Source organism: Bacillus rossius (genome assembly GCF_032445375.1).
Source record: "Bacillus rossius redtenbacheri isolate Brsri chromosome 4 unlocalized genomic scaffold, Brsri_v3 Brsri_v3_scf4_2, whole genome shotgun sequence".
Lineage (NCBI taxonomy): Eukaryota > Metazoa > Arthropoda > Insecta > Phasmatodea > Bacillidae > Bacillus > Bacillus rossius.
Genome location: NW_026962011.1, coordinates 4,393,915 through 4,409,429, shown reverse-complemented (window position 1 = coordinate 4,409,429; position 15,515 = coordinate 4,393,915). Strand labels below are relative to the sequence as shown.

At 38.7% G+C, this 15,515-nt stretch overlaps 1 protein-coding gene across 1 annotated transcript in view; it reads left to right on the top strand.

Annotated features, from left to right (window-relative positions):
- Nucleotides 1–706: 706 nt before the first annotated feature.
- LOC134542044 (uncharacterized) overlaps nucleotides 707–15,515 on the top strand; it is a 32,878-nt gene continuing 18,069 nt past the window's right edge. The window contains exons 1-5 of the mRNA XM_063385893.1: nucleotides 707–845; nucleotides 6,143–6,274; nucleotides 10,266–10,413; nucleotides 12,694–12,903; nucleotides 13,516–13,667. Of these exons, the coding sequence (XP_063241963.1) occupies nucleotides 714–845; nucleotides 6,143–6,274; nucleotides 10,266–10,413; nucleotides 12,694–12,903; nucleotides 13,516–13,667 (774 nt within the window). The 5' untranslated portion in view covers nucleotides 707–713. The remainder of the gene's footprint in view (nucleotides 846–6,142; nucleotides 6,275–10,265; nucleotides 10,414–12,693; nucleotides 12,904–13,515; nucleotides 13,668–15,515) is intronic.

Sequence of the window (15,515 nt, the reverse complement as noted above, 5' to 3'; positions counted from 1 at the left end):
AATCCTAAATGGTAAAAGTATCACCTGTCTAACAAAGTTCCACTTTGCCAGAAAAAACTTATGCACAACCACGAAACCACGAAACATTATAAGGGTCTAAAAAAATATGTAATTCTAATAGTTTCATTTTCTTAAAAAAATATTTGTGTAGTAATGTTATCCTGCACTATAAACTTTAGTTATCAGCCTTAGATGCAAGGTCTATTAATTTTTATTTTTTTCTTCTGATTTCGGGGGGGGGGGGGCGGGCCCCCTGGGCCCCCCCTTATATACGCCTTTGGCTCAAGTGTAGTGTTTGCATTGTGGAAACAGTTTTGAATGACGGCGTTTTGTGGAAGTGAATGTTCAACGACGGAGATTATAATAATTCATACATCGTACGCATCATGAGACGTGGTCAAGCAAAATTCCCGCAGTGTATTCGGCGTTGCATTGTGATGAAGGCGAGGTAAAAAAAAAACCTATGTCACAGCTTGCCGTGTCCCGACAATTCCCAACTCCACGAGGTTTCATAACCTCAAAAACGCGTCGATCGCGTCCGCCATGACACGTTTGTCGGGCCCGAAAGAGGGGCCACTGCGCAGCCACCTACGAAGAGGGTGGGGGGGAGATGGCGAGGGTGAAGGGTAATGTAGGGAGGGAGGGGGTGTAACTCACGGTAGCGGTCGCCTCCCACGCGGGTTTATCTGATCGCATGCAGTTTCTGCGCAGGCATGCTTCGCCTCGCCATGGAGCTGTGCTGGACCAACTTCTCGCGACTGTGGCGCGGCCACTCGTGCGCCAGCTTCAAGCTGCTCGTCCGCATCGCGACCATCTGCGTGTGCAGCATCGTGGTGGCCGTGCAGGTAGGGGGGCGGACTCCTGGACGGACCTCCCTCGCCCGGTCCCTCCCCCGTCAACCAGGGCGGTATTCCAAGACGTCCGCGCGAGGCAGCGAGTAAGCTAGCTCGCGGGCCGTATTCCAGAACGTGTCCAAACTGAATCTCAGCAAGGAAGCAAATCGGCGACAGTTTTTTTTTATAAATGGTGCCCTGCGCGATGCTAGAAACTGGTTTCAACGCATTCTAGTGGACTTTTCGCGATCATCTATATAACCGTTACCGCAAAAATACTAGAGACAGAGCACCATCGCACAAAAATCTAATCTTCTCAAGTACTTTTTAAGTTTCGAATTTTTCTTGTTATGACCATTAAAGTGTGCATGTATACCAATATTGTTTCGCATTCATAAAGTTTCATTTGGCACACCAACACGTTTGGTACGTCCCCCGATGATCACAAAAATGACTTTATACGAGTCAATGGCGCCCAGACGCGGGTCAATCGTCTCAACGAAATCAAGGGAAAATGTAAGCTCTGCGCATGCGCGGAATTTGGGCAGCAGATCGGCAACGGAAAGGACACCAAAAACCGTTCCCTAAAAACAAGGGACTGGCCGTGCCCTATCGTGCACTAGAAATACGGCCATGTTATAGGTGTAGCATATTCAGTACCTAAACCCTTATTTCTGTGTCTTGGAATACCGGCCTAAGGCCGAGTTTATAAACTAGGCAACGAACGCAACGTCGCAACAGCGAAACACGCAACCAACGCAAGAAAATTACAGTCGTTTATAAAGCACGCAAGTGGCAAAACGTCACCAACCCTACAACTTCAAATTGCGAAACAGTAGAAATGAAAAACATATTTTTATCCCGAGCTACTTTTGGTAATGCATATTTAACATGAAAACAAAATAAATGGTCGATAATTGGATTTAAAGGTTTTTTTTTTTCACTGTCTGAAAGATTAACAAGTGTAAACATTATGTAAGTATAAAAGCAAAGAACGTTGTAGGCTGCTATACACATAACGTCTATGTCTTTTAAATTTTTCGGAACATTTCACTTCATTTTTTCAAATATGGCCGTAGAAAATTTAAACCAAAACGCAAGAAAGTTTTAAGTTGATCAATAATTGCGTTGATATTTTGCGCATTGCATAGTTTATAAACCGATAGTCTAAAGTGTGATTGCTAAAGATTTTACACCTTGCGTTTATTGCGTAGTTCATAAACCCGGCCTAATAACGGACAGCTCTTTACTAACACAGGCGAGGATGTGAACAATTACCTATCGTAAATAAGTGTGACTAGAATAATATTTTATATATTAATTGTTAAATGAAATATTATTTTTTCTAATGGCAAAAATGACCAAATTATTTTCTAAAAAATTTGTTTCAATTATGTTTTTTTTTTCCATTATAAGTATGTATTATAAATTGTAAAAAATTTCTAAGAGAAAAAATCTTGGATCTGTTTGGTATTAGTCCTCAGTGTATGTGATGTCCATGTAGGGAAGGGTACAGGACAGACTTCCAGTTGTTTAAAGGAGGATAAAAAAGGGGGGGGGGGGGGGGGGACCAGGTGTCTGGCAGACCAGTGAAGTTCGCTCGGAAAAAAAATTTAACTGGTAACGGGTAAATAATAAATTATACAACACAATAGCATTTCAGCAGTTTCCCTCTGCTGATTTTAATTGATCCGTCTTTGATAAGTATTTAAAATAAAAAAAGCCCATAAATTTTACTTCAGAAGTCAGAAAACAAGCCCTCCTTCCTTTTTTTTCCCCCTACGTCCTATTTCCCTCTGTGCCAATGTAACTCAAAATCAGGTGAAAAATGTTTACTTCTTCCAGTTAAGAAATACGTCTAATTTTTACTAAATAAAATCTTGGCTCCAAAATGAAATACCACATTGGAATGTTCGATTAGCACTGGAACTGATGAAAATAAAATATATATATATATTTTAATGTTTTATTACTTCTGCGCGTTGAGAGTAAAATTTGTAGCATGCAGTGAAATACGGGCGCACATTGCAGTGGATATCCAACAGGATGAAGTACAGTGCACGTGGGAGTTTCGTCCAACTGTGTCAATAATAATTGTAGCATTAAACGTCAAATATTGTAAATTTTTAAAACATTTCCATGGGCCTTGCAAAATGTATGATTTAGCTCATTTTTAATCATTGTTTGGAATGCTACAATACTTACTTATAATAGTTTTATATTTTCCACAGGAATGTATTGTACAATTAACATTTAAAAGCCCAATCGTACATTAGTAGATTTATAAGAAGAAAATATAGTCAACTAGTAGTACATACGTGTGTCCGAAATATAATATGTTATATTAACATTATATATATTTAATATATTATATATAACGCAAGTAAACATATTTTCAAATATTAATGTAGTTTTTCTGTAATTAACATCCCCATCATATAGACACAATATTGATTAAATAAATTGTATTCAAAGGCTATTCTTGAATAAATTAATTATACTGGTTATTTATTTAGCTTTTATAGTTATTCTTAAAAGAAAAAAATTCTCTGTTAAGTGTAGGACCTGCATGTGCAAATCCGGGCACGAAAGCTAGCAGATAATAAACTGAACTCGTTCACTGCTTCCTCAATTGTTTAACGAACTTAACGCAGTCGACAAACTCTCTATAAAAAAATATTAAAGATAAAATTGCTTTTTCAACATGCAACCACTTATGTTTTTACAAAATTACGTTATTAAAATTACGTTACTAATGTCATGAATACTTTAGTAGAAAAAAATGTTCATACTGTTTAGTATACGCATTATCTTCTTGATTTTGTTCGTATTTGTTTGCTTCAAACTTAAGGAATACAGTTAGTCGACTATGTATTGTAAAAAAGTTTTAAAATACAAATTTTCTAGAAAAATTCACTTTTTGAGTTTATCCAGAGGTGCCCCCCCCCCCCCCAAACACTATGACTCACCCCCCCCCCCTAACCTAATGATGCGGCCCCCCCCCCCCCCCCCCCGAAATTTGTTATGCCATTTTCTCAATGATTTACTCAATTATTTTATAATATTATACTTTTTTAGTATTATATTTTATCACATTTTGCACTAATTAAAACTGATTTTCTAATAACAATTTTGGTCATGTCAGGTAATATTTCCATCCTGAACTGACAGATGCCAAACTGCTTTTGTTGAGGAAAGTGCGGGGTTGCCAATTTGATTTACAAGATCCCTTTCAATTATCAAAGCACCAGAAACGTATTTTCATATTAGAAGCTATAATTATGTAAATAATATATACATTTTTCTCGTCTTTTTACCACCCCCCCCCCCCTGAAATTTTAATGACGCAGTCTGCGTCGTTACCACCCCCCCCCCCCCTTGTGGGCACCCCTGGTTTATCGACTGAAACACTTAACTTTGTTCAAGTAGAAGATTATAATTCGGGAAATTGAAAATCATATTATCTTTGAAAGATTTGTGCAATGGGAGTGCATGACTTGATGTAGGCTTTTGGACATACGCCATTGCTAAGCACAGGTATGTCTGTAGAAGAAAACTACAAAATACACAAATGACAAAACCACAAATTAAGCAAAAAATTTCTGTTGTCAGGATATAAACACCACACAATACTCCACAACAGGAATATGGTCAACAAACAAAGAAGAACAAAGAAAAATGGACTAACAGAACGAAAAAACCCCCACAAATGATGACAGCACAAAAATACCGAACCCAAAAAATTCAGCACAATAGTTGAAACGAGACAAAAACACTGCTAAACGAAAAGACGAAAGCAAACACAATAGTTTTCCAAAAAACAGAAAAGAACGAAAAAAAAACCCACAAATGTTGATAAATATTGAACACCTGTATTTTCGTACCATGTGCGTCTCTGCCTGAGGACGGGAGCAGATAGCAGTTCCCGAAACGTCGCTTGTTTATGTTTAAGAAAACTGTTGTGTTTGTTTCGTCTTTTCGTTTTGTCTAGCTTTGTCTCGTTTTAACTATTGTGCTGAATTTTTTTTTTTGGTTCAATATTTTTGAGCTGTCATCATTTGTGGGTTTTTTTTTCATTCTCTTCTGTTTTTTGCAAAACTATTGTGTTTGTTTTCGTCTTTTCGTTTAGCAGTGTTTTTGTCTCGTTTCAACTGTTGTGCTGAATTTTTTGGGTTCGGTATTTTTGTGCTGTCATCATTTGTGGGTTTTTTTCTTTCTGTTAGTCCATATTTCTTTGTTTTTCTTTGTTTGTTGACCATATTCCTGTTGTGGAGTATTGTGTGGTGTTTATATCCTGACAACAGCAATTTTTTGCTTAATTTGTGGTTTTGTCATTTGTGTATTTTGTAGTTTTCTTCTACAGACATACCTGTGCTTAGCAATGGCGTATGTCCAAAAGCCTACATCAAGTCAGTTGAAAATCTATGAAAGGGAAAGGAATTTTTTAGATGTTGATACGAAACCCTTGCATTGTCCGTTCTATAATGTGCGGCCTCTGCGATTATACATTTGAACTGAGACTAGTGCCGTTCCCTGGTAAATAAATCGTTAAACTTCAAACGGTGGAAGACAAGGGAAGACAAACTTAATTTAAACGAGAATTTAAACTTGTATGTGCTTGATATCATTTACCGTGACACAGAACTTGGCATTCCAGAGCAATCAAGTTCGAATCCCGGTCCATTTTTTGGCCAGTGACTTCCCGAAATAATCCCAGGATGGTTCCTTGCTATGTGTCAAGCTGATTATTCTCCCGACTCCCTCTGAACTGTGCCGTGAACACAACGTTTACCGTGTCTAATGATCTCGCTCTTGTTGAACTTAAACTTAAACGTCAAACTTAAAAAAAAATATTATGCTGAAATCACAATAGCGTGACGGTCGCGACGCGAATCACAGTTTATTTCCCAGCCAGTCAAAGTACGACACAGCTGTCACGTCAGTGCGTAACCTGCGTTACTGAAATATGTGTCAGAATTTTGTTTTTCTAATGATGGCCAGACTGTATGATTGGTCACATTATTATTTATATATTTTAATTTTTTAACTAAATTCAACTGTAAAATAATGTATGACGTTTTCACGATCATATATATATATTTTTTTTTTTAAATTTGAACGTTACATTATTTTGTATTCAATATGTTTCTCTAGAACTAGTTATTTAAAAAAAAGTCACGCGTGTGAAACTGCGTGTTCGCGACACATGCGACATTTCTCTGAACCATCGCGACCGTCGGCGCACGGAGCGCAGACGCCGACAGAAGCCATGGCGCGACGCCAATGTCGGTTGTTCCCCGTGTCACCAGCTGTTCGACTGCTTCTCGAAGCTGATCCACCCGCCCATATCCTCGCACACGAGCATCAGTATCAACGAGACGCTGGCCTACCCGTCCGTCACCATCTGCCGCAGCCCCGGCTACAAGACGCACGTGCTGCAGGTGAGTTCATGGATAGGGAGAGTTGGATAGGGTGAGTTGATGGATAGAGTTAGTTGATGGGTAGGGTAAGTTGATGGATAGGGTGATTTTATGGATAGAGTGAGTTGATGGATAGGGTGAGTTGATGGATAGGGTGAGTTGATGGATAGGGTGAGTTGATGGATAGGGTGATTTGATGGATAGGGGAGCGTTCAAGTATTACGTAACGAATTTGGGGGGAGGGGGGTCCTTGTAAAACGTTACGATGCGTTACAGGGGAGGGAGGGAGGGTTTGACCTACGCGTTACGTCACATTGTTTTTTTTCAGAACGGTAGCGTAGAGACAGATTCTTTCACGCATTTTTTAAAACTTTTTTTCTTCAAAATTATAATGGCATGATAACTTAATTTTTTTACCTTCACAAAATTGCTTCTGCTTGCTTTACAGGATTAGTGAATATTTTTTTTTAACTCCAAACGTAAAGCTATATATATATATATATATATATATATATATATATATATATATCAACAGCTGTGATAGTTTTTCTCGTCACTCCAGTAAAGTAGTTAAAACAAAAAAATACCGCTATTCGGATGGCATCGTTATACTTCGGTTGTCAACGTAGACTCCAATCGCCATATTAGAAATTATATATGTATTGATATTCAAAATACACTGTTTTCTATGTGTGAGATTTTCTCTCATCACAACAGTAATGTTGTGATACGAAAGACGATTGGTCTGAAGGGTTAATAAAAAAACTAGTGAATTAAAATCTCCCAAGTTGGCAACCCTTTTCGTTTATTTTTCACGGGGGATTCCCGATTGAATTGTTCGTATTTTGTTCTCCCAAGATGGCAACCCTTTTCGTTTATGTGCTCCAAGCACTCGACCGACTGTATGAAAATTGACAACTACGATGTTTCGGCGGAATATAGAAACCCTGAAGATAGCTTGCAGGATCCAGCAGAACCTAATATGGCATGGTATAGCGCTCACGTCCGTGAATCGCAATATTTCTTGCACGTTATTAAATGCGCGGATGAATCCTGCTGTTCCCGCTTGAGGAGTGCATTAAAATCTGTCTTTCCAGAAACTTTCCTGCCGCCAACCTGCCCAATCCTTCAAACAGCAAACAAGCTCGTGGTACCTAGTCAGATAGACAAAGGATCATGCAAGTTTTCGCCACTTCTTGTGAGGTTGTCTGTTGATCTGTCGCCGCCTCTAGAAGGGTTTAGCAGATGCCTTACGATTTCTTTTGCACATCAGTACAATCCGACCTAAAGAATCGAGTAGGTTCAACCTGTGAGATTTATTTTACATCCCACAAGAGTGTGCAAATGCACAATCGTTTCATGCATGGCAAGACTGCCCAAGACCTTCGTGAAAGTCGAGTACGGCCACAGCGACTTGCTGCAAGAAAGGCAAATGAGCTTCTCTGCATTGTGCGTCGCTGTGAAACATCGTCTGAGGATGCCGATTGGCTCGACGAAGACGAAATTGATGCAAGCGGGTTAACAATTCCGGAACCCTCTTCGTCTGCTCTCCGGATGCCAGTAATGAAAGAATCTGAATGGCTGGCAAACCCACGGACAGAGGAGCAGTAAAACTCCAATTGAATTGTTTTTTTTTTTACAATCTACTTATTTTAACTATGGCTAATTTTATTTTAAATGTTTTTCGTTTTCGTTCGATCGTATTCTTAAATACGATTATATTTTGACAAATATATTTTATTTCAGTTAGTTTTATGATTGTAATTGCATTGCCAAAGGTAAAAATAATTATTAGAAATAAAATTTGTTATTTGATTTTAATAGCTTTATTAGTAAAACGCTAAAATAGGAGAATGCATGAGAAGAACAATGGCGGATAAAGCAAAACGTGTGCAAGGACAGGGCCAAGTCAGGAAAACGACGTAATTAAATGTATGATTGCTAAATGTATGATTGAGTAGTAAAAATTTATTAGGACAAAAAAAAAACATTAGAAAGCTCTTGCTTTTAAAAACAAGACATTTCAAATGTTAATAAATAACATTAACGCGATTAAAACAATAACAAAGGTATTTTAGTGACTTATTCCGGTACGTTACGCCACATAATTGTGTCTTTTAGGTAAAAATGGTCACTTGGGGTTACGTAACGTTTTACTAGGGGGGAGAGGGGGTACAGAAAAACGTTACGACGCGTTACATGGGGGGAGGGGGGGTCAAAAATATCAAAAAATTGCGTTACGTAATACTTGAACGCTCCCTAGAGTGAGTTGATGGGTAGGGTAAGTTATGAATAGGGCGAGTAAATGGGTAAGGTTAGTTGACGGGTAGGGTGATATGATGGATAGGATGAGTAAAATGGTAAGTTAGTTGATGGGTAGGATGAGTTCACAGGTAGTGAGATGACGGGTATGATGAGTTCACGGATAGGGTGAGTTGTCGGATAGGTTGAGCTAATGGGTATGGTGAGTTGACGTATGGGTTGAGTTGACGAGTAAGGTGAGTTGACTAGTAGGGTGAGTTGACTAGTAGGGTGAGTTGATGGGTAGGGTTCCCTCTCTGGTTCTGAGCTCTGTGCAAATAACTGTTTTAGGTTTTATAATGATTTAAAATTACTGTAATTGTTTACGGGCATCTTTCATTTTCAAAATACTCTTTTCACCAATAAAATTAGTAGTTTATTTAACTTAAATAATTCCAAATGGAAAACATTGAAAGTGACGAGTATTAATTTGAGCACTACAAACTTATTACTTGGCTAAATAATAATTTGCCTTCTCACGAGTACCGAGTGCTCAAAATAACATGTTTTAGCTGAGCAACAACTCGTCCGATGAATTTTCTAGAGCTGTGTTACATTGAAGTAACCAACTTTAGACAAAGCTACGAATTGTGCTGCAAGGGGCTGTAATCATGTATGCCATGTTAAAAAAAACGCGCTAAAAAAGCTAGCACAAAATAAATGAAATATTATGTGTGTAATTTTCTGAACAATCCTAGAGTCATACTGTATAACTTAATGCTCGTTTTTGTTACTTGAAATGGGAGAAAATAATAACGAATCGTATGTTTAGATCGTAGGCTTTCGTGACCTGAATCAGTTACTGCTACTTGGCTCCTGGGTTCAGACAATGTCCTCGTATATGATGATGTGCGCGACGTTTCGGCACACCTTTTATGCAGACATTTCAAAAGATCAATAATAATTTATTCACTAAAAAAAAGTGTATTTTTACACAAAATGTATGTAGCAGCAGAGTCCCCACTGGTGTATTTTTACTTATACACAAGAGTAAAATACAACTACACGTGTAGGTGTAAAATTACACTAACTTCGGTAGAGAGTCTGGTGCCATAAAAATTTAGTGTAAAATTTACAATTGTTATGGTTTGGTAAGTGTGCCAAATTTTCTGCGGTATTTTTACTTCTTGTTGTATAATTATTAAAAAATGCATGCATTTGTAAATATACCACAATAGTCATTTAATTTTACTGCATCATTCACTAAATTTACACTAACAATGAACAATGAATTTGTACTACATCCAAAAATAATTTTACTGTTTGCAGCTTACAGCTTTTCTTAATTAATGTGTTGCTTAAATTAGTTTTAATTTTTACACGTTTTAATGATAAAATATTTATTTTCCTATAATCTGAGTGACTTAGCGGAGGAAAGAACTTTCTTCAGCGTTGGTCTCCGTGGGAAGACGTGATTGGAGAAGGATCCAGCCAATCCGGAGAGCCTGCCTGTGGCTGATTTTTGGATGGGTGATTTTGGCGAAAGGTTGATTTACACCCATAACTTTATGTGTGCCCACCTTCTCTGTTGATTTTACGAGGGTACACATATTTGTTTGTGTGAATTCTTTCATTAAATCGGTGGCTGTAGTTGGGGATATTCACAGTGCATTGGGCTCGTCCGAAGTGGACTGCACTTCCAGTTTCATTGCAGTGCTGTGCCGTGGCTGAGCCACTGCCGACGTGCTTAGATGACATGGGTGTCTCGCAGAAGTACAACCTGGGCACCAGCCTGAGGAGGAACTCCGTGTGGAGGCAGTTCCCGTACGAGAACGCGACCCTGCAGCAGTTCTGGGACGAGGCCACCTACAAGTTCAGCGAGACGGTCAGCCTGCACGCGCTCAACTACCTGGCCGAGAGTAAGCGGGCGCCTCGCTGCCTTGTCGGCGAGGGTTCACCGAACCCGAGTGAAAGAACCGCCTTTCGACAACATTCACTCAGCCCGAGTCTCAGTCCCAAATAATTCGCGTCCGTAATTTTTTTTTTTATGTGTAACATCTTAGTTCTCGGTATACGGCATTTGGTGGGAGTAATTTACGTGAATGAAACGGGGGTCGATTGGAAAGGAATAGTTTAACCATGGTGCTGCCATCTGTGGAAGTCGCAGAAATCTCGAAGAGATAACGGACCTGCGTGATTCATCCGTATATATTAACTTTCGCGGTCATCATAGGATGTACTAAGCATATTGGTGTGTCAAAAAAAACTTTATAATAGTACAACTATCCATTAATAATTTGTTATAAAAATAAATAATTGTCTACTTAAAAAAAAACGCATTAAAATTTTGACTATCGAAGTCTTTTTTTTTTTTTTTTTCACTTTTTTCACTTTTATATAGGTTAATATCTCGGTTTACTAATAGAATGATACGCTAGTCGACGTTGCTGCTCCGGCGGCGAATTATAACGGAAGGCGCAGAAACTAAGTGTGATTAGCGTCCAGAAATGTACTTGAGAACACAATATCAGTATACTTATCACGCTCGGCATTATTTTAAATTATTCTTCGTAAATGTCGTGTCCGAGTTCGTATTATAAGTGTATTTGCAACAAGAGGTTAGATGTTACACATCACTGACGAGTTGTGAAAGATTCGCTCACATTTTAGGTATGTTACGAAGAAAGACTACTTATTGTAGCCTTTGCCATGGTGCGACTTTTTTCGTTTCATGGTCCCCAGACCCCCAAAATCATCGACAACTCAAAAGTTTATTTAACATTTACATCGCAAAATTATGGACCTGATAACTGCCGTCATTTTGCACAAATCACTTCCAAAATGATGCACAAAATATTGTAATGTAAAAGATAGGTCGAGATCGTTAATGGGCAAATTACAAGTAAAAGTGTAGAAATGGGGATTGTTTTTTGAAAAACAGAAAACTTGCTATAACTCCCACAATATGACAAATATTACGTCCCTTTGAAATAGTTCTTAAGAATAAAAGTAAAAATACTTGTCTGGATACATTTTTGATACGAACAACAAGGGGTGGAAAAAACAAGGGTTGGGGACAAAAATATTCATAACTCCCTTAGTAGGCACACCATCTATTCCGTTCAAACTGTTTATAAATATTATAATTTTTATCTAAAACTTTTTTTTTTGTTTTTGTTGCGTAAGAAGAACCATTGATGCATTTGTCATATCGAAACACAAGTTTCTCGTGTCTTCGAAGAAGTTAGCCGCTAGTGAATAGAGATACAGGGCCAGCACCTGGACTCCCTCTCTCCCACATGACGCCGCTGTAAGGCGAATAGACTAATTACGAGGCGCACTGGCTCCCGCGTCAAGACTTATCTCAAGAGATGCGAATGGTGTGGCAGAATTTGCCGCGAGATTAGTCCATCCGCCTCACAGCGGCGTCCTGAGGGAGAGGGATATCCAGGCGCTGGCCCTGTATCTCTATTCACTGGTGGCTAACTTTTCGAAGAAGTCATCGAGAAGCTTGTGTTATGATAAGATAAATGCCTCGATTGTTTGGATAATATGTAGGAAAAAAATACGTAAGACCCTGCTGAACGTTTGGTAGTAAAATTATGTTATTTAAAATGTGTGTGTGTTTTTTTCAGACGTGATAACGTCTTATAAATTAATGAACGCCGGCTGCACGCACGAAAAAGCATGACTCATTCTCACATTCCGCCTGAACCGAGCGTGCAAGAACCGGCCAACCACCGTGCGAGAAAATCTATAATATCATACAGGTTAAGGTGGGCTTTTTAAAAACAGCAATTTAAATTTTTTTATTTATTTGTCCTATTTCGTCATTTCAAATTAACAATTTATTGACATTGATTTGATTTCAGTTTATTTATATAACAAATTTTTCGTTATTATATTTAAACAAATTATTTAAATTAAATCTGCAAAAACTGTAAATAATATTTGAAAATTAAAAAAATATGCAATTTTTCATCAAAGTTTTTTTATGACGTTATCACGTAAAATTATCGTCCGTAAACCGACTTTACAAACAACCCCCCTTTTTTATAGCACATCGGAGGTTTAAAAATCACCCCTCGTATATAAATACACAGTGGTTAGAGCTTCTGACTGGTGTGCAGAAGGTTCCGGGTTGTAACTCGCCGAGCTGCGACATGACGGCGGGCGGGGGGCCCTGTGATCTCGCGCAGACGTGGCGGTGAGCGAGCGCATGTACAACCTGCTGGGCCAGTGCTACATCTTCGACCCGCTGACGGAGACGGCGCAGTCGGGCAAGTCCGTGGGCTACGCCTTCACGCTGAGCCACCGCGACCCGCTCAACGACGGCAGCACCGACTTCTCGTCGTCGTGCAGCGCCGGCTGGCGCGTCTTCATCCACGCGCCCAACGAGCAGATGTCGGGTGAGAACACGCTGTGGGGACCCACGCACTCCTCAAGTAGTTACACTATACTCCCCTCTTGGAGCCGCTGCTCCGTTCCATGACCCAACCAACCATGGCCAATCAATCATGGTTCTGAAAAAAAAATTTCTAAAGTTTTTAAATCCTCAGCTTGCACCAAATCATGAGATAACACAACTACTAATATTTCCAACGCAATCATGGATAACCCTACTTTTAATAACAATCCAAAATAAAATATTTGCATCTCTTAAGCAGCAAATAATTTTTAATTGGGTGTAAACAAAATATTACTTTGCAAAATTAGCAAGTGGTTTGTTTTAACCAGCATTTTTTTTAAGTAAAAATAATATTTTGGTGCATAAGTCTTCCAAACATTTTTTTCTCCCCTAAAAGGTTTTGTTTTACAAAGTTGAAGAAACGCAACAAATATTCTTAAGGCATTAGAAAACGAGAAAATTGCAGCAAGTGTTTTTGTAACGTCACTTGCTACCTGTCTCTTCGCGACAACAGGTTCTGATTGTTAAGGTCCGTGGCATTGTTGAGGCGCGCCGCTTGCAAACACGGTAGGCGCGGGGGACAGTTGTGCACTGCTCGCTCCGCGTGCCGCAGAGGACGCCGGCTGGTCGCGGGCGCAACTGGAGAGCCTCTGCCTCGACATCGGCCAGGAGATGCACGTCAAGCTGACGGCGGACGAGTTCCAGATGCTCAACATAGAGGGCAGGCAGGTGTGCAACCCGAACCCCAACTACAGCCAGTCATACGTGAGTAGCGTTCAATTCAATTAGTTTGAACCCAAGCTTGCAAGGATCACCTTGTAGTGTGACTCAAAAACTCAGGGGGAAAAATGTGTGGTTAACATCCTAAAGGCACTTTTTTCTTCTACGTGAATGTTTGCCCGGTTTACAAAGGAAACCAGAACTCGTAATTCCGAATATGTTGTAGTATATATATATGAAGGTGCAGTTATCTGGTTCCATACAAAGAAACCGTGAGAGAATCGGTAAGTTGACTGTGGTTTCCAAACGATACACGTCGATGAACACTGCACAGAAAAATATTTGTGCTGCTTTCCAGTGCACACACACGCATCGCCAACATTCGCACCATTTTGCATTTATGATAAACTTACGTGTTTGACGTGTAAACATCTTAGATCTTCGTATACGGCGTTTCATGAAAACGGAACGGGATTCGATGAACGGAAATGTGGCACAAAGATGGCGGACCCACGAGTAGCAACATAAACCCGTGTATGGTCACTTTCGTAAACATCATGGCACAACTCAAACGTTTTGGCGGGCCAAATGAACCTGTATGATTGGGAAACTACCGTGGAATATATTTGGTAAACTAAAACAGTCATAGTAAAATATTATGAATGAATAATATTGAATCAGCTCGATAGGGTTAATGCTTGTCTGTAGGAAGTATTTGCAAACTTATTTTAATCGTTTTAGCAAAAACAAAAACACAAAGTTAAACTTAGAATTAAAATGTGTGTTTTAAAAAGTATCAGGTTAATATTTAAGTAATGTCATTTACGTATAACTTCTAACGTGTGCGGAAACTTTATAGTATTAACTGTTTAGTGAATTTCAACAAGACGGGCAGTGTTTTAATCAAATTACTTGTCGGAAATCAGGTCCAAATCCGAGGTTATCGGAGCCATTTCAGGTTGTTTCGCGCTGCTCTGCTATCTGCGCGTGATGGCAAGAAACGCTTACGATTCAGGCAGCGAATTCTAGCGGCGGGCGCAGAAAGTTTTGTATTTTAAAAGCGAATATTTCATTTATCAGTTTATTTATCACGCTCGGAATTATTTTGAAGAATTCTAGGTTAAATTTAGTGTCTGAGTTTCGTATTTTAAGTTTATTTGCAACATGAACAACATGAGTAAATATTAATTTGCTCGTTACCGAGGTTAAATGTTTGCACATAACTGGCGAGTACTAAAAGACTCGCTCACATTTTTCTTTATTTGTTGACGCTATTAGGAATTTAAAAAATTTTAACTGTCAGAAATGTTAGCCTAAAATTATGAAGCTGTCCAATTCATACTTGTAAAGAATGTTTTAAAACATCACCTGCAACTCCTGGTTGCTGATCACTTACTGCAGAACAGGACGAACAAATAAATAGAATAATTCGCCTATTAAGTTTCACTCTCACACGCCATGTTCAATTTTTTTCCTCGCCATAATGTGCTATATTATTGAAAGACTTACATTTGTTGTTCTGCCATAAATATTTGCAACAGATATTAAATTCACTGAATGTAACATCATGGATGTAAAAAGGCACTCAAGTAATAATAATTAAGAACATTGGCGTGCCTTTTTACATACATTATATTACACTTAGTGAATATCTGTTGAAAATATTTGTTGCAGAACAAATTCAATGTGAGGTATCGGGTAAAAATTTAAGAAATAATTCTTAAATAATTCTAATGACAAAAATAAATTACCTGATAGAACAAACCTTAAAACTCATATTTTAGAATACAATATACATATAAGCAGCAGAAAATTGGTGAATTGCATTTCCACTACCCCTTCATTTGTAAAATTGATATGGTAACCTTATTTTTTGCATGTAGTGCTTTAGCA